General features: G+C 43.1%; 1 protein-coding gene across 11 annotated transcripts in view; it reads left to right on the plus strand.

Annotated features, from left to right (window-relative positions):
- BCL11B (BCL11 transcription factor B) overlaps window positions 1-19,407 on the plus strand; it is a 163,994-nt gene that overhangs the window by 100,060 nt on the left and 44,527 nt on the right. Inside the window, exon 1 of one of the 11 annotated variants that reach the window (XM_081910149.1) lies at window positions 12,295-12,433. The exons of the other annotated variants lie outside the window; for them this stretch is intronic. Coding sequence (XP_081766275.1) covers window positions 12,298-12,433 — 136 coding nt within the window. The 5' untranslated portion in view covers window positions 12,295-12,297. Of the gene's footprint in view, window positions 1-12,294; window positions 12,434-19,407 lie in introns of those variants that run through there. 11 annotated transcript variants of the gene reach the window in all.

A 19,407-nucleotide genomic window follows, 5' to 3' on the forward strand; every position in this document is an offset into this window, starting at 1 on the left:
TTTGCAGTAGCCACTCTGCCAAATCTTTGTGGTTTACAGCACCAGATAGCTTTATTTATAGCCACATAGTCAGCAGGAGCGTTTCATTCACAGAATTCTTAAAAACAGGAACTCATACCTGCACTGCTAATACCATTGCTAGCAGAACTGCTACTTTTATGACCTCAAGGGCTGACTACTATGAAACATTCTGTGTAGGGTTCCCCATGACTTTGGAGGGGGAATTCAGATGACTTCCTCCATGCATTTTTTTTTGGGGGGGGGGTATTCCTTACCACCACTTACGAACACCCTGTAAGTGAAGGTCCCCTCATGAATGTGTGTGGAACATCTCATCAGGAATGGTCATCAGGATTTCCCCTTTCACATAGAGGATCTCAGCTTGTGTATAGCTGGTTGTTAGTGTGTTGGGGTGTGACTAGCCCATGTGGCATGGCAACGTGTCTCATGTGCTGTTGACATGTCAGAAGGAACACATTGCACCAGTGTTCCTGCTATCTCCTGCCTGCAATTGAAGGTGCCTTTTCCTTCAACTCGCCTGAAATGCTAAGGCATTGGGAACACAGGAAGCTGCCAGTATGAGTCATAACGTTGGGTCATCTAGTTCATTACTGAATGACAGCGACTCTTTTAGTGTTTCAGATAGGATTTTCTCCCAGTCCTACCTGGAGACGCTGGGGATTGACCCAGGTACCTTCTGAATGCAAAGCAATTACTCTGCCACTGAGGTATCTGCAGCCAATCCCTGGAAAAAAACCAGTTGTGCCAACTATGTGATAGATACTTGACTGATCACCGGGTTGGCGAAGCTCCTTGCACTGTGGTTCTCAAGCGTCCGACAGCCAGCTGGCTGTTGGGTGCTTGGGAAGCACTTTGACAGGTGGGTGGTACAATGTACTTGCCCATCATCTGATGTCATCATGTGGCACTATCCTTAGGGTGATGCTGTCTTTTCTAAGATAGCATCGGCCAAGAGTAGATGTTTTCAAACTGTTCCCAAGAGCCATTTGAAAAGCTTTTGGGGTTCTTCAGTGATAAACTGAATTATGGCAGGGAAACTTATCTGACGTTACTAATCTTCCCTGGAAACAACTGCAGGGGTGTGTTGGGTCCATGCAGGGCGATGGTTAGGCCAAACAGGTCTGGTTGGTAATCTATATGTGCTGAGAATACGCCCTATAGAACAGTGGCTCCCAACTGGTAGTCCATGGACCTCAGGGGGGTCTGTGACACATGCCCATCAGCTGTCTGGTACATCCCATTTTTGGGGGCCATGATCTCATGTAAGCATGGTGCCCCAAAACGCCCAAGATGGCGGCTGGACTGTGGTGCTCCAAAATGTGCGTTTCTGGACGCCGTGCTCCCTTGCGGGTCATGTGACTCGAACGGGACTGCAGCCGGGTTATGCACTGGGACATGTTGGAGGGTATGGTGGCACCATTCACGTAACCAAAACTACCACAGAGATACCAATATTTTCAAAAGTAGGGGGTCCATGGCTTGGCTTTTGCAAAACGGGGTGCCGCAGTGGGAACCAGTGCCCCAGAACTTACGCAAGACTTTTGTGTGGCATGCAGGGATTCCTTGGCAAACCAACGGGTGAGAGGGCTAATTGCTTCTTGTAGGAATGTTGAGAAACACTGTGGGCTTAGGAGCCTGCGCACAATGTAAACATTCAGCAAGCACATTCGCTCTCCCACCTCCCCCCCTCACTGTAAAAGGGAACGGCAGAGGAGGGTGGGTTACAACTTAAATCCTTTTTTTTTACTTCAAGTGGCGAAAAGGGTATAGCTAGTCCTCATTACCATGGTGACCAACTGGAAGAAGAAGCCACCTAAGTTCTAAGACGTTCGAATCCAAGCCAAAACGCTGGATGCCTGCTGAGAGAAAGGACAGTTTGTAGTGATTAGCAAACTTTCTGTGCGGAATATCAGAGAATCGGTTTGACCGATGTCAATGTGCTGCTCTGATGTCTGGCTGGAATATGCCAAACATCTGGGTTTTCCTGCTGGGAACGTTCTAAGCAGGAGAGATGAGTGTTCGAAACATGCCCTTGTGGGTGGATTGGGGAAGGCTATTCTGCTTTGCATTACGCGTGAGTCACGCTATCTTCAGTGCTACCATTCTTATGAGTAAGCCACAGGCTCTGGCTTCTGTGGTCGAGGTCTTTCTGGCCCAGCTATGACAGTTTAGTGTTGCAATCTCCCCATGACATGAGCAAACTTACTGGGGTTCACGGGTTTCAGATCATGTCGGCAGAAAGCAATTACTATTAGAGCAGGTGCGCATTTATGTCGTGTTTCTATTTTCTTTTCTTTTGGTCTTCCAAGTAATTTTCAGCCTTTAAATTGGCTCTTGATGGAAATGACTCTCCATTTGGCATTCAAGCTTAATTCCACTTTTGATGAAATCAATTAAACTCAGGCCCCTGATTTCAACAAGTATCAGAATTGCAGGCCTCTCTCTTTTGCTGCTGCCATGTTACCCGGTGACAGTAGCCAGCCACGTCAAAGCAAGGAAAACCCAGCATTGTCTCAAATAAAACTTTTACTGTAGGAGTTTGTTAGAGCGTCGTTTCCCAATTACTTCTTTCCTCTTCAGTTCTGAACAGCACCCTTTTCTGTTTGCCGGCACCCACTATATCCATTGCCTGAAATCATGCCAATCCATTTTCCCCTAAATCCTGAATTATGTACATTTAGCTATACACCACAACAAGGAGAGAGAAAATTTGTTTTGCTTGTGAACAGTGCAATTCTGAAAGCACAGCTCCAAACTCCTTATCTTCCAGCATCAATACCATGAGTCCTACAAACACAGAGCACGTTCCTGGGATTTTTTTATTATTTTTTTATTTTTGAAGGGAAACATTGCATTGGTGTTAATCTGTTTAACTACACCTTATTACTAAATATCAGTCCAGTAGGCTTTCTACAAAGAGCCCCTCTTGCCACTGATTGGAAGTGATTAGCCTTTGAAAGCTTCACCTGAATGTTTCAATACTCTTAAAGTTCAATTAACTTTCTTTCTTTCTTTCTTTCTTTCTTTCTTTCTTTCTTTCTTTCTTTCTTTCTTTCTACATACATACATACATACATACATACATACATACCATGAAAGCCTGTTGCTTCCCTGCTCCTGGACTTCCTGGTTTTTCTTTTTTTTAAAAAAAAAAGTGGGGGAAAGATAGAGGCTAATTTGATTTGTTCTGATATGTCTCACATATCTAATTGCTGCTGTTGAGAATGATTAATGTCCAGCTGAAGAGTTTCCACATCTATAAATGAAAATTGAAAACAGATGTTACTTTGATGAAAGTGTCTTCCAGCCCTCATCAGCAGTGGTTGACAGCGCAGGCTGCTGAGATATAGCTATCTGTCAATAGATAGATATTTGGTGCCAGATACAGTTCGTACACACACTGACAGAGAGCCAAGGCAACAATTAATGATAATTTCATCCAGTGAGTTCTCTCTCCCCGCCACCACCAAAAAACCCTCCCCCCCACTCTGTATTTTTTTTTGGGGGGGGGGATGTGAGCACTAATGCCTGGCTCAGCATTTTGCTAAAAAGATGTAATAGCTTAAAAATAACTTTAGACTTTTTGTCTAGTGCTTATCTGCCAAGATCTCTTGTTTAGCGCTCAGTCGTTCAGTTAGTTATCCTGGTCACCTGTTGATGGTTATATAGAGAGCTGCATGGATCATGACAACTTGGCTGAGAAAGATAATTCAAGTAGCCCTACCCCTGGTGGGATGCTGGGCTTTGATACTGATGGTGTATTAAAAAAGAACTACGAAACAACACACCATCCTGGATATCTTCCCGCAAAGAAGTATGGTCCTTGTCTTCTGAATCAAGCCTTATGGCTTGATTTAATTTGCTCTCTCAAAAACTTCCTATCTGCTCCTGTTGCCTGGTGCTTGTTTATGCAACAGTCATTTCTCAAATTCGTTTTTGGGTCCCCACTGTTGCAGAGAGAAAAACGTGAACATGCTGTCCCACGGTATAAAAATGGGAAACATTTGTAAATCCTGTTGGGAAAAACTAAGCACACCCTTAACATTCTCACACTGAAATGGAGAGCAATTAGAAATACGTAACTTTTGGTCGGATTGTGCCCGCTGCCTGGCTGTTCTGCGGACTTGACTAAGGATGCCTGAAAATTATGTCAGGATATCCCATCATTCTCTTTGGCTTAGCTTTCTAGAAAAGAAGTTGTGTTTCTCCCTGGGGTAGAAAGAGGCAACCTGGGAAAGGCTGACAACATTCTCGTTAAAAATTTAAAGCCTAGATGCACATATTGTACATTTATAAGAAGTGCATATTCCTGTTTGTCCTGCTCTTTAAAAGGGGGCCGGAGAGCATGATTTGCCTTGCTCATGGCGAACAAGTCGCCTCACTTGTGCCTTAGGCAGAAGCTGCCATTTCGCAAACCAGCACGGACTATCCAAATGGGGGTAGCCACTGAGCCAATTGTATGCAGAACCACATTTTTTAAAAATGTGTTTTTTCTAGGGCTATTTGACCCACCTGCCATTAGCAGAGAAAAAGCAACTATAAGTACAACAGAAGCATGCATCTTTTATCAGTTCTGGTCGATACGTTAATATGGCAGGGACCTGGAAGTCAGATGAAAAAAGTTTAGCATGCTTGCCATGCGACTCACATTTACCATGAACAGTTGTTGCTCCACGTTCCCGGTGGTAGATTGCATGTAGGAAAGCCATGCGGGGAGCTGTTCCTCAGATCACAGTTTGGGGATAGGTTGCTTTGGAGTAGCTCCCTGTGAGCCAAAAATGGGAAGTATTTAATGGACAAGAAATAATAGAATACAAAAAAAAAAATGTACTAATTATTGCGGGCATTGTTCATTGGCGCCATCGTAGCTTTTCTTCCCTGTTCTGCCATCGCTGGGCTACCATAGCTTTTCTTCCCTGTTCTGTATCACTGGTGGCCAGCAGTGAGGATGGATGAACTCATTGAGTCGTAGAAATGTAGAGCTGGAAGGCACTATGAGGGTCATCTAGTCCACCCCCCTGCAATGCAGGACTCTCTTGCCCAATGAGATTGAGAGTCTCGTTCTCTACTGATTGAGCTAATGCTAGCCTCAAATAATTCAGTGAATTGGACTCAATAATACAGGCAGAGACTGGGAAATTCAGCACAGTGACCCTAGACCTGGTTACAAGGCCAGCACTTTTCTACACCTGGGAAGATCTTTCAAGAAAATAGCCCATTATTCCCAGGTAACCTTGCAGGTGCCAGGCATAGGGATAATACATACTTTGGGGCCATGGGTGTGAAAGCTGTAGGTGGTTCAGGTTATTATAACATTATTTTCCAATATCTCTTTTTACCATATATAACACACACAAACACACACATTTGTATGTATATATCCCAACTTTTAACCCTTACATTGATGTCCATCAGGGCTGAAACACCCGGGTTTTAAAGATATAATTCATGGTAAATGTTGTAGCATGATTTCAAAAAACAAACATAGGTGTTTCTGAACCAAAGGTTGGATAATGAAGCTTTTCACTCTTGTTAGGGTTTTGTTATTATTGTTTTTTTCAACGCGGGGAGAAATAGTTCCTTGGAATCCCCCCTTTTAGATCTCAAAAATAAATAAATAAATGTCATCATAACTTGCACTTCAGCAGGCCCTCCCTTTCCAAAGCATATAGTAATCCTTGACTTTGTCTAACGACTCTCCTGTCGGTCTGGGGGGCATTTTGGTAGGTTTGAGAGAGGGCCAAGAATGAAGAAACACTATATCCTTGAGAGGCAGCCCACAGGGCAGGCAACAAGATCAGACTAGCTGCCTTCCTCTGTAGAGCCAAGGCAGAGGAAAATCCTCTCCTTTAGCATGATGTCATTGCATCCAGTGAGTGGGAGCTGTTGATACCTGCATCGAAATCTTTCTAGGGCGTATCTCATCATGTTGCTTGGGGAGGGGGGGATGTTGAAGAACGCTAAACGAGCAATGTTGAAATGCAAACTTAGAGAGAGGCTTGATGGAGTGGGTGGGAAAATCTGCTTGATTTCTGACCAACAGCTTGTAGGAAGGAGCATGGATTCAGATCCGTACTCCTCCACAGCTCATCTTGCTTTCAGTCATACAGAGGTACCTTCGTTCACTGAGTGCTAGGGATGGAGTGCGGGGGGGGGGGGAGTCCATCATTTCTCAGACCTACTTATATCTCTTGATTAGCTTAATTGTTTTTACCTACTATTGGACTATTGATACGAACAGTTAATACTGGGTTTATGTATCGGATATGCATGCCAAAGATGCTTTGCTTTAAATAATTGGTGTATGTGTGCATTTGCCATGCTTTTTTTTCTTTGAAAAAAAATGTTTAGGGGTACTCTCATTTTCTTACTCATATTGAAATACTGCCCCTCAAAAAATGAGGCCAAGCTTAGATTCACAAAACGTTTAGGGGTATGCATATCCCTGCATCCCCCCACCCAGAAAAAAGCACTGTGTATTTGTGTGTGTGTGCACACGCGCTTGCGTGTGTTTAAACACTTTCCCCAGTGTTAACAACATTGCAATACTTTTTTATGTGGTACATAAAAAAGGGAAAACAACCACAGCAAATAAAAAAGTATTCATATTTGCAATTAATATGTCTAAGATCTTGCTGAATCTTGCCCTCCAACTGAGGTGTCTGCCTACCTTTCTGAAGTGGAATTGGAGTAGGCTGGTGCTTTTAGAATTCCCCTCATACTTTCTATACAGTTGTTTTCGCCCTCTTTTCAGTTGGCAGCGGTGAGATGAAGGCTATGCCTCTCTGATGGAAGTGCTGTTGCAGAGCCTTGTAGACAAGCCCCCTAAAAATCAGTGGGTAGTACAATAATGCCTTCCTAATTCAAACACCTAAGCGTGAGAGAAATGGCTTTTTTAATTACAGCAGCGCTTCAAGGGACCCTGGGAAAGGAAGGTATAAACAGCAGAGGCTGCCAGTGGCTAGTGGCAGGTTTGGCCTAATAAACGGCAAGTAAATAACTTGGTGATTATCTGGAATTGGCAGGCCACTTAAGTGCGGCGCGGACTAGGCGGACGGGCTTCCCTTTCCACACTTTATTGCTAGATCGCATAATGGAGAAACAGCAAGAAAACACACAGAGATCTCCACAGTGTCAGTCACTCTGAACTTGTTCTGCAACGACTGTGACATCTCCGTTTGTGAGAGCTGATAAGAACACACCACATTTAATTTCTCCTCTCCCCCCCACCCCCAGTGAAATATAAGTATGTTACGTCGGTTAAACCTAAAGCTCTGGTGAGATTTGAGAGTGCTGGTTTTGTGATTCAAAACCACAGCAGGTCGGTATTTCTGGTGCCTGCCTTTTTGTTAAGGGCAGTTCCGCAAGGCAGAGGTCCATTTGGCGATTGCAAGGTCAGGTGGTGTGGCTTGCATGTGTGAAACAGTCAGCACAGGACAACAATACGGAGAGGGCTTTTCATATGATCTGGTGTTGATTTTTCAGAAACGTACCATTTTTCGTCTGTGGTAAGTGAGTCATAAGAACATAAGAGCCTGCTGGATCAGGCCAATGGCCCAGCGAGTCTATCCTGCTCTCAGGGTGACCAATCAGATGCCCATGGAACCTGAAATGAGGACCTGTTGCATTCTTTGCACTTGTGATTTCCAGCAACTGGTGTTCAGAAGCACACTTCCTCAGAGCATTGCCATCATGGCTTGAAGCTATTGGTAGCCTTTTCTTCCACTAATTTGCCTTACCCTGTTTTAAAGCCATTCCCTGAGTGACAGCTCATAGAAGTGAAAGGCATACAAAGACAGTTGTTAATAATAATAACAATAATCATAATTATAAATTATTGTTTCATCCACCTAGCGTTTTCAGTAGTTTCAGTAGTCTTTACAGTCACCCGCTCCTTGATCTTTTTAACCGGAGATATCAGGAATTGAACTTGGGACTTTCTGCATGAAAAACAGAAACAAAGCATGTGCTTTACCACTGAGACGTTGATGATGCCATTAATACAGGCTGGGCATTTATTTTGTTTTGTTTTTTGCTGTTGAGGGACTCATTTGCTTGGAGGTAATCTGCCATGGACATCATGCTGCTGGTGGATGGGTCTGGAATCAAAAGGAAGAAAAGTTGGAGCCAATCCAATGGTGGATGGAACTACTTCTCTCTCTCTCTCTTCCTCCTCATTCCCCCCTCCTCCTTGACATATTTGTGAAATTAGCCCAAGTGCTACATGATACCCTAGTGCAACAGTTTGCATTCCCTTGTGCCAGAATAATGGTATAGTCCGTTCTTACTTGGATCATTTCAAGTCATTCCACTTCTGAGCCTTGTGAAGTGGGAAGGGCCTTGACTCTCTAAAGCAGAGGTTGTCAACCTGGTCCCTACCACACACTAGTGGGCATTTCAGGATTCTAGGTGGGCAGTAGGAGGTTCTGCGGCACAAGCTGAATCCTCCTTCCATCGAGCACTGGTGGGCGGTAAGGAAATTTTACCATCAAGTAAGACGCATTAGTGGGTGGTAGGTGTAAAAAGGTTGACTACCCCTGCTCTAAAGCAATCCGAGTAGGAAAACATTCCTTAATGCAAGTATGGGAGGGGGAATGTGATGTGAGATGCTGGTCAGAATAAGAAGAGAATAAGGAAGTGGCCCAATCTGGTATAAGCCCAAATATTTCATAGAATTGTAGAGTTAGAAGGGTGACTCGTTACCACAATTTTGAGAATGACTTTCCAAAAAGTCATTTTTAGTTTCCCATTTTCCCAGTTTTAAGTTTAGTTCTCCACATTTTCACATCAATTTGTGAATTTCTTTTTTTAAAAAAGGTCCTCATAATAATTCATCAGCATTTCAGTGCAGGTTTCTTTCTAATATACTCATGTCTGCATGCAATTTTGCCACATTTTCATATATCTGGTTTGTACTAACGTGCATTTTATGCACACTTTGCCCTACTCAATATGTTTTTTTACCACATTTAGTTCACTATGGAATTGCATTGCAAAATTCAGAAAAGTGCAGATTTCAACGAAAAGCTGTGCTTTGTTTCATATTGTTTTGGAAAGGGCAGATTAGGTGAGTTCACCTTTATATGTGCAATGAATCAAACTTCTCTTCCCTCCTTAGTTACAACAGTGGTACTGCAATTTTATTGGTACCTTCAAGGAAATGAATCTCTATACTGAGAGGGAGAAAGAAGTAAATTGCTGATCAAATTTGCTTATCCAGTGTTTTCATACTTAACTTAGGCCTCAGTCTCTCCTTTTCCCACACCTTTTCCCACACATAAGGAACAAACAAACATAAGGAACAACAACAGAAATATCCAAACTAGGCCCATTGAACAACTGCGGAATGTTCAGCGTCAGCTGGAAAGGAACTGGTGAACAGGGAGTGGGGTGCCTCACTTGGGCGATGTAGAGGTTATGGTATCTTGGGAGGAAAGCATGATTGGCAAAAGGAACAGCTTTGCTAAGAGTTGAGGATGCCGTGCTGCCTTTTGTGGCAGGTCCCAAATGCTTTAGTGCTTCTTCAAGTTGCCTCATTTGGAAATTAACGGAGGGAGCCGGCTAATCCGGTGTGGAGTTTCAACACCTTTAAATTTCTGTTTTATGTCTGAAAGGCTGGATTTATACATTCAAAGCATAGGCAACACAGAGTGGTGTGCTGTTAGGGCAGTACCTCGGGGGAGGTATCCATTCTGCAGAATGAGCTGAAGGGCCCTCTAATGTACCACATTTTGAAACCAGTGGAGTAATACACTTTCACTAGCTAAAGACCCACCCCCTCCTCCAAGTAGAACCATTAAGTCCAGTGTCCAAAGCAGGGTTCCCCTTTTCTGTTCCTTTCTGTTCACCACATGCCATTCATAGGCAGGGCCAGAGGCGAAAGTGGACAGAGCAGTGAATATGAAATTTTACCTTCATACAGGAATCTAGTCCTGTAGCCACACCTTGTTCTCCATCCTTGCAAGCGAGAGACATAATTGGAGTTTGAAGGCACATTCCAGGCAGGCAAAAGCGTTAAAGGAGGGTGCAAGTCAGGCTTGCTGAGGGATGTGTCTTAGGGGAGAGGCAGAAAGGGTTGGAGGGGCTGCATTTGGTCCCTGGGCTTGAGTTTTCCCTCCCGCATATGTAGAATTACCTGACTTCAGCACTGACCATGCAATCACCGAATTGCTGTACAGCACCTTAATAGACCCATATGTTTAGAGTCGATGAAGCTGGTTTGCAGCAGTTCAGACCATCGTTTCACCCCAAACAGCATTTCTTATCTCTTCCAGCTGGCCATGACTTTCCCAGGTCTTTCTGACAGAGAGGTCTTTCTGACGGCTGCTACCTGACGTCCTTTGGATCGGATTTGCCAAGGGTTAAACCCATCGCTTCCTGCATGCAATCTGCATGCTCCTCTGCTAAGCTATGTCCCCTTCCGCAAATATGTACAAATAAAACAGATTTAATTATAGAAAAGGAAATTAAGAGTGAACAGTTATTTCAGATGTTGTTAAGAAAGTGACAAAACCTGGGCTTCGTAGGCTACATGAGAAAAAGACCGTTTCTTATTACAGAAACGTGTGATTTTTTTAGCAAGGTTTTTTTTTTTTTAGTGTGTGTATGCAATAGAATCTGGCAAAAAATAGAAGCACACACATAAGGTTGCCTGATGCAGATGTCCTGAAACTGTTGCTAATTTGACAGAACAAAGCAATATATTGCAGTTGCCTGCCTTTATATCTTGCATATTCCAGCCAGATTCCAAATAGCTTGTGAAAGTCCACAGTCCATTGCGAGACAGGAGCTATTGAGCTGGGGAAGATGCTCTTAACAAACCTGGGAGGGAAAATAGCAGAAAGCTACCTTGGATAGTGAGTGACACTTGACTGTTGCCAAGACGTAACTTACTTTGTCAGTCTTCACTGAACACACTCTCATTTTCTTTCAGCGGCTGCACTTTTGGCCAGAGCTGTTCAAACCCTGCAGGGTTCAGCTCACGACGGTGTGTTTGAAGTGAAGTCCGCTGTTAGGTTTGTGAGAGCTTGACGGTCAACTAAAGCCTGTCAGGTTCGCTTGGAGGTTGAGCCAGATAAATTTAAATCATATCAGGCACTCCCTCGCCCCCTTTCGCTGCTTCCCAGGAGAGAAGGTCCTCTCCTGTCCTGTTCCATCTCAAGATTTTGGGGATTGGTGGGGAGGATTGTCATGAGCTGCTCTCTGTATTGTCTGTCTGCCGTGTTTTCGAGACGATGATAGCATTTGCAAAGTGCTTTGCTTGCTAACTTTTGGGCTTACTGTATGTGTTCAGAGAACTCTTTCTCCTAAAGACACACAGCACCCATTTAAAGCTGTAGCACTGAATTCTCAGCTTTTAAAACAACTTAGTAGGAGGAGAAGGTCTCTTTAAACATGTACACATGGCCTGTAAGGACAGGAAATGGGAAATCTGAGCTGTTCCCTAGTAAAGGTAAAGGACCCCTGACAGTTAAGTCCAGTCGTGAACGACTCTGGGGTTGTGGCGCTCAACTCACTTTACAGGCCGAGGGAGCCGGCATTTGTCCGCAGACAGTTTTTCCGGATCATGTGGCCAGCATGACTGAGCTGCTTCTGGTGAAACCAGAGCAGCGCACAGAAACAACCGTTTACCTTCCTGCTGGAGCGGTACCTATTTATCTACTTGCACTTTGAGGCGTGCTTTCGAACTGCTAGGTTGGCAGGAGATGGGACCAAGCAACGGGAGCTCACCCCATCGCGGGGATTCGAACTGCCGACCTTCTGATCAGCAAGCCCAAGAGGCTCAGTGGTTTAGACCACAGCGACACCTGCCTAAGCACCTGCCAATCCCTACAACCAACCTAGTGTGAAAGGGAAAGACTCTTGGAGGAAGCCATTTCCTTCTGGTGAGGTTGATGTTGATTGTGTCCTTCCTTAACCTTCTTAGGGAATCTTTTTTTAGCCTTTCGCAGTAGCCTGGACCTTAACAGGTGTTAAATAAAGAGCATCACAGCACTTTCGGAACACTCCCCCCCCAAGTGTGTGCGCCTGTAAATCCTTCACAGGTAGCAAAAGGTGTGTGACAAGAGGTTGACTATAGATGCCCATTTTATCTAAATAGTAATCACCTTAAGGAAGTGTGAGCAGTTGCTCCTGTAGGCAGGAGCTACCTCCTGACCCCACCTCTCAGCCTAGATTTCATACTCAACTTGATGGGGCCAGTAGGCGAGTGTGGGCCTGCCTCTCTTCTTTTCATTGCTAGGCGTGGGTGTAAATTCATCCCTTGGTGTTGATCCAATGTTGGTGTTCATGGAGCAATCCCATACTTTTTGCAACACCTTCTTTGCAACACCTGGGACAAAGTGCCAATATGACCTAGTTCCATCACTTTTTTTCTTCCCATGTCCGGAACAACAGTGGGCTCTTCTTGCCAGTAAGTCTTTGAGTTACGCATGGAAGCAACAGACCATTTGTTGTTTTGACATGCGGAGTCCTGCGACAAAGGTTAAGAACCGCTCCCTTAGATTATACAATGCTAGAAGTCACCTTCTCTCTTTCTCCCTCCCTTCCGGTGCATTTATAGGCCTCGTTCACAAACAGGTGTGTTTTATGACATGGTGGGTCGGGGGAAGAATGAATCGGGAGTCAGTTTGGAAGAGTACAAATGGACAAGTCTAGACTGTGCCTGGCTCAAGGGCAGATTTGTTACTGTTTTTCACAGCGAGATCTGCATGCACAGGTCTAGGAAGGCCACTTGGCAGAACCATATATTTTTCATAAGATCCTTATGACAGCATCAGATCAGCAATGTTTGATAGAAGCTACTTTTTGGGTGTTATACAGGAAATACTCATTATTGTGCTGCATTGGTTCTAATTACACCCATTCACGACTGCTTTAGTCTTGTAGACCTTGTTATCTCTTTATCTCCCATGCTGAGTTTTGAAAGGATATAAAGCACTAAACTTGCTGCGAAAAGAACACCTGTCCTGTTAATCCTTTTGGCTCAGGTTCACCACTTGTGATACACTGAATATAATCTTTGTTGGCATTTATTTATTTATTTATTTATTTATTTATTTATTTATTTATTTATTTTATTGTGGGGGACTTTCTTACTGGTCTTAATATGCTAAAGTGTGCCTGATTGGCACCTTCAACCATTGCATACCTGCACCATACTTAGTAAACAAGGTAGACTTGATGCAGCTTTGTGACTGATCTTACCTCCCTGGCAAATGCTATTGTACCATGTTATCTTGGTCATGTGCTATAATTTTCAGATGGTGCCGTACCACATGTTTTCTCAGCCATGCACCAATATAATAAAGACTGTGACAAATACCTGTTTGCAAATGTTTGCAATGTACAGGTACACTTGCCAGATTTCCTGCAGTGGCTATATCATTTACCCCACCTGAGAACAATATGGGCAATACGGTTCTGTTATGTACAGGGCATTTCAAGGGGTGGGGAGAAGTTGGCAGATGCAAATAGATAAGGGAACTAAGAAGACCAAATAAGCCCCATTTGGGTAAGATGTTTGTGCACGTGTCATATTGGCAACACCAAAGTGTTTGTGTATGTAGATATAAACACACACACACACACACACACACACACACACACACACACTGGTCCCCCCACCATATTCATTTCACTATGTTTGTGTTGCTTTTGCAGACTTAGGAATGAAAGTAGTCAGGGGGAGCTGTTCCACAACAAATGTAGCTGAAATTCACAGGATCTTTTGGAAGCAAAATCTTTTTTTTAAAAAAAAACCACATACACAAAAAACCCCCTTCTGTTCCACCGCCTTTATTATTAAGATATTCATTCTTATAAGAGGATGCTAAATAATTAAGCTTGCGAAGGGGGGGGGGCAATGTAAATAAATGCTGGAATATATTTAAATAATGAAGAACATCTTTAATTTGTCCATGTAAAATAATTGTGGGCCGATGGCAGGTTAAGCCTTTGAATTTATTAAGCCGTTCCCCCTCCTTTTCAAATGGAGCAAGGTTGCTGTGTGTTCTACACTGTACAAAACCAAAGTTACTTTCCCATCCTTTTCTTGTTGAGCACCTGGGCTGGTTATGCAGTGCGGTTGTTTTCGAGAAACCCCTTTGCAGGGTTAGGTTAGGGAGCAGGTCACCCTGGGCTATATTATGGTCCCACCACTGCTATATGCTGCAGTTTTTAACCTGCCACCGTTCACTTAAAAAGTGGAACAAATGCACAGTCTTTTTTTGTACATGTTTGTTCCCCCCTCCCAAGTCTGTTTATAAAATCAAAAGGATATTCTGCTTATTTCTTTATTTATGTTCTTTATTATCCAAAAACGTTCTAGTGTACAAAGTAGTATAAGTAATATCAACGGTGGAATAAAACTGTAAACTAATAATAATAATAACAACAACAATAATAATAGTAATAGTAATATTCATACCCTGCCCATTTGACTGGGATTCCCCACTAAACTTCCCTCATGCAGGGAAATTATTTCTCCATTTTTTGGGGTGGGGGGAAATCATTGGCCACAATCCCAAGCTCCGTAAAGCTCCAAAACACAGAAACAGTTTTTATGAGAGCAAGGGCTGTTCTCTTTTATTCAGTACTCTGTTGGGTATACATAATTCCTGGCCACGGGGGGGGGGGGCGGTTCTTGTGCTCAGGAAGTTCTGCACAGACGTCCCTGGAACTAGACAACTACGTTCTGAGCTTTAGAAAATATTAAAATAAATCCTGTGTAGGCAGAAAGAGTTACAGGACTCTACTCAGAAGAATACATAGGATAATGGCGAATCCTGCCCTGCCATTGTATTACAGCTGAAAACGTAACAAAATACCCTGGCCATTTAAATGTGGCTTCCAAAGGACTCTGTGTATTGACAGCAATCAGAATTCTCGGGCCATTGAAACTTCCCCTCTAATTGAACTGGGAAAGGTAAACCAGCTTCAACGCTCTGCGCGCTGTAATTGCAATAATTTAATTTAGCTATTTAACCTGTAATTCAGTGGTATTTATTAAAGAGCATAGGAGAAAATGAGGCCATTAGGAGCCAGAGATGAATACATTGAAATGAAAATGAACACTTCTAACTGCTAGTTGACCTTCGTTTTGTAGCAGTTTTTATTAGACTGGTCATGGTAATTACTGGGACGTGAATCATGGAGAAAAGTGAATAATTCTGTAATGAACATTTTTATTCATTATCTCACATTTTCAGGAAGCGGGGAAGTCTCCTGTAAGAGGACCGGCAGACGCTCTTCCCCCCTTTGTTTGTTTTTCGACAAATAATGGTTTGTGGACAATAGCCCAGTGCAAAACATCATTCCACCAGGCGAATTTGTGTCATGCTAAATTGATGGGCCAGTGGTGTTCAATATGCAGCGTACCGACTTTCATAGTACACTCAGGGAGACATAGCTGTTTGCAAATTGAACAGGAAAAGTACAGGCAAACAGAAGACAGGCTAGTTGCACAGATTCAGAGGCAGGATGTGCCATGTTTATTAAAACAGGGTTTTCACATTACAAGATTCAGGTACGTTAGGTACAGGAGGAGAATCGATCCTCGAAGGTCACTTGGAATCTTATGGAACAGTGCTTTACTTTCACCGTAGTCTCATCAGCTGGATAAAGTGAAATGTTTGTGGTAATTAATTTACAGGTAAGCACCCGCCTTTGCTCCCTGTGAGGAAATATTTGCTAGAAATGCCTCTGTTAATGCATCTTCAGTAAGCTGTGTGTGGCATGATATGGTGTCGTGACATTTCTCTGTGAATGCTTCCTACTTAGAGGACGAATTAACATAAGCTGTCTCTCCTTTCTTCGTGGAAGTAACTGGGAGGCAATAATATACGTGTGCGGGAGAATAACGTTAAAAACAAAACAAAAGCAACCCTAAATCAAGGTGGGATGGTGAACCTTTTAAGTGAAATTAAGTTAAACAAGAATTTAAAAAATCAAACAAACCTAAGGTCATCTGTGGAACAGTTAAGGAATTCTTCAGGAAACTTTGTTGATCTATGGAACTCATTGTAGCAGGATACTGTGAAGCTTAAGAAGGGATATTTTTCTCTAAAAGAAACAACAGTGACACAGAGCAACCTTTTATATTAAGTTGGGAGGAAATGAATTGCAACTAAATCACGTTCCCTCTTGCTATATTTTCCATGGAACATACAAATAATAATAGCTGGGGTGGGGGAATGAACTAGTTGTGCTTATATCCAGAATTTAAATGTTGGTCGTTTTTCAAATTTTGTACACTTCCCTGGAAGCATTTCATTCCCCACTTGTCCTAACATCCTACCATAATGCCTTCGATACTCCATGGTTGAGACCACAGGAGCCTAAAGAGATGTATTCTCTGTAGTTCCCTCTATGAAACTACCGTACTTCCCTTTAATGAATCTCCAGTGAGCAGGTATTGTCAGACCTATCTATCGGTGCTGGTTTGGAAGAATGCCGATAGCTTCATATTTCAGTTTGATTTAATTTATTTTGTAATGATTTAATGGCTTGCCGTCTACTTATAGCCAGCCCAGGCCTTTGGGACGGGTCAAGCTGCATACATTTAAGAGCAACTGTTGAAAAGCTATAAATTGCCAAATACATAAAATAAATTTGAATGAATAAAATAAAATGCAATACTGGAAATGAGCCACTTTTACTAGCCTCCCTGACAAGCTGCAATTGAGATGAGAAATCTTCCCCTGCTTGCTATTTTAAAAGTTGATAAGCTTTTTAAAGTCCCCCAGGCATGTCTCCGTCACCTGTGGGCATGATAATCCTAACTAATATTAGGAAAGTGCCCCAAGGAATATCCATGTTAATTACATACAATTATGGTTATTGTATAATACAGGCGTATAAGCATGAATTGCTGGAGATGTGATTCAGTTCTTAGCCTGAACATCTTTTGGAAGCCGTGTAAAAGCTACCTATTTGGATTGGCTTTTGGGTATGAGGATTTAAATGTGGGAAAGGATGCATCCATTTCAACGAATTTCATTACATTTTATTCTGTTCCACTGGAGGGCAGAGTGTTGTTTAGTTTTGACTGTTGTTACCTGCCTTCAGGACCGGGGTGGGCTGCAAATCTAAAATAAAGAAATAAATGTACCAGTTCTGATCCAGAAATAATCCTGTATCTGTTGCAAGTGTTACATAGGTACACTGCAGGCTTTCAATTCAGAACTGAAAAAGCCAAGCAGATGTTTATTTCTGAAAGCGCATTGAATGATTTAGCCTTTGACATTCCAATTTGGAGAGTGATTAGAATGAACTCTTCAGATTACCAATCTGCCCTTCTGGTCTATCTGCCTTGCCTCTCATCTAGCTCAGCAGCAAGTCTTTTGGTTAAGTTTTTAGTGATCATTCCCTTCCTCACCCAACCACAGCTAAAGTCTGTACAATGCAAAAAGCAAAACTAATAAAACTGGTTCTAGAACCTGCGTATCTGCATTTATTTCAAATAAGATTTATCTACACTTTTTTTAAAAAGGCACAGCTTTATTCTGTGCTGCAGCTTTAGCAGCTATAGTACAAAATAGTGGATATGCCCTACAGGTAAAGTTTATTTCTTGTATTGGCAAACAAATTTGCATTTCCTTACTTGCTGCAAAAAGTTTACCCGCTTGGGAAACAACTTCCTGGCTTCTAGCTTAGGATGACGTGTGTAAAAGTCTGTTGGTAGCCTTGCCTCCAGATGCGACTGAATCACAGCTCCCATCATTCCTGACCATTGGTGATGCTAGCTGGACCTGATGGGAGGTGGAATCCAAGACCATTTGGAGAGCCACAGGTTTTCACACCGTTGGTCTAAGTCACCTGTTTTGCCCAGATGATGCAGCTCTATAGAGAAGGTATCAGGACCTAGCAGAAGAGAATTTGCTAATATTTTCTTACAGCGGAAAGTAGCCCATTACTCTTTCTTTGATAGCTGTTAGCTGTTAGACTGGGTGAGGCGGCTACCCTGGGCAGCTGATTTCCACTCTCATGAAAGAGCAGTAAAAGTTCTCCAGGGATTTTCTGTCCAGGCAGGTGCGAAAATAATTCTGCCAGCTTTGGGTACCATGCACGTTCACTCGGGGGTGGGCAGTAGGGCATTTGCAATTCCACCTCAGGCAACAAAATGTCTTGTGCTGGTGTGTTGGTGTAAACCAGGGCTCAGCAACCTTTTGCAGCCGTGGGCTGGTCCACCGTCCCTCAGACCATGTGGTGGGCCGGACGATATTTTGAAAAAAATAATGAACAAATTCCTATGCCCCACAAATAACCCAGAGATGCATTTTAAATAAAAGCACACATTCTACTCATGAAAAATGCGCTGATTCCCAGACCGTCCATGGGCCGGATTTAGAAGGCGATTGGGCTGCATCTGGCCCCCGGGCCTTAGGTTGCCTACCCCTGATGTAAACTAATAAAATTATTGGCCTGCTAAGGTTGCTAAAGGCCTCTTTGCAAATGTAGTTTGGTTCTTGCTGCACTGCACAATTTAGGCCTGTCTCCTCTGCTCTGCCACTGTTTAATACTGGAACTCAACATGTATATGGATCTCCTTTCTCCTTTACTGCTACCCAGCAGTGACATCCAATCATCATAATGTACCATCACAGGAGCTATGCATAGCTCATCTCCTATAAATCTTAGCATGATCTTCTTGCTAACCAGACACAGCTTCTGTAAGTGCAGTTGGCAGACTAGTTGATGGGTAGCAATTGAGCTGAAACTGGGGGTGGGGTGAAATCAAAGTACTAGGTTTACCATATCAGCTTTGTCCCTGGCATTGCTTGGAAATTCTAAGAAACCAATAAATCAGTGCAGTTGTTAAAGGTTCAGTCTGCTCTCTTCATTCAAAGGGGTACCCAGTTGTGTCCAAACCTGGACAAAAATCTCCTCATTGATCTCCTGAACCACCATGCCAGATTTGGTTAGGATATCTTAAGAGGTGGCCAGATGCATAGACCAACAACTTTCCAAAGTGTATAGAAGAAGAAAAGGAGACAATGCTTGAGATGTAGAACAGGCCAAGGGAATGTATGTTTATTCTCCTATTCCTATGGTTAGCTGAAACTGTCTTCCTGGGAGCATCCGTTGTGTACCAGGTTAGAATATGACACGTGCCTAGAGAGAAATATTGGTGTTCAACCAAAAACTGAGAAACTTAGACCCAAGTCAGGCAACTATAACTTCAGATGCATGTATTCATCATGGGGGACTGAAGTGGTGGTAGGGTGGGTGGTGGGGTGGGTGGAGCCAGTCAAGAAGTGCAACTAGATATACACCAGTATTTTGTTACCTGCAGGGTGGGGTGAGAATAGACCACCACTGTCATGTAAGAGCTTCTTCTGAAGGAGAAGACAAGAGAGGAATCTGTACGTAAAAGCTAAACTAGAA

Source organism: Podarcis melisellensis (assembly GCF_964234715.1).
Source record: "Podarcis melisellensis genome assembly, chromosome: 1".
Classification (NCBI taxonomy): domain Eukaryota; kingdom Metazoa; phylum Chordata; class Lepidosauria; order Squamata; family Lacertidae; genus Podarcis; species Podarcis melisellensis.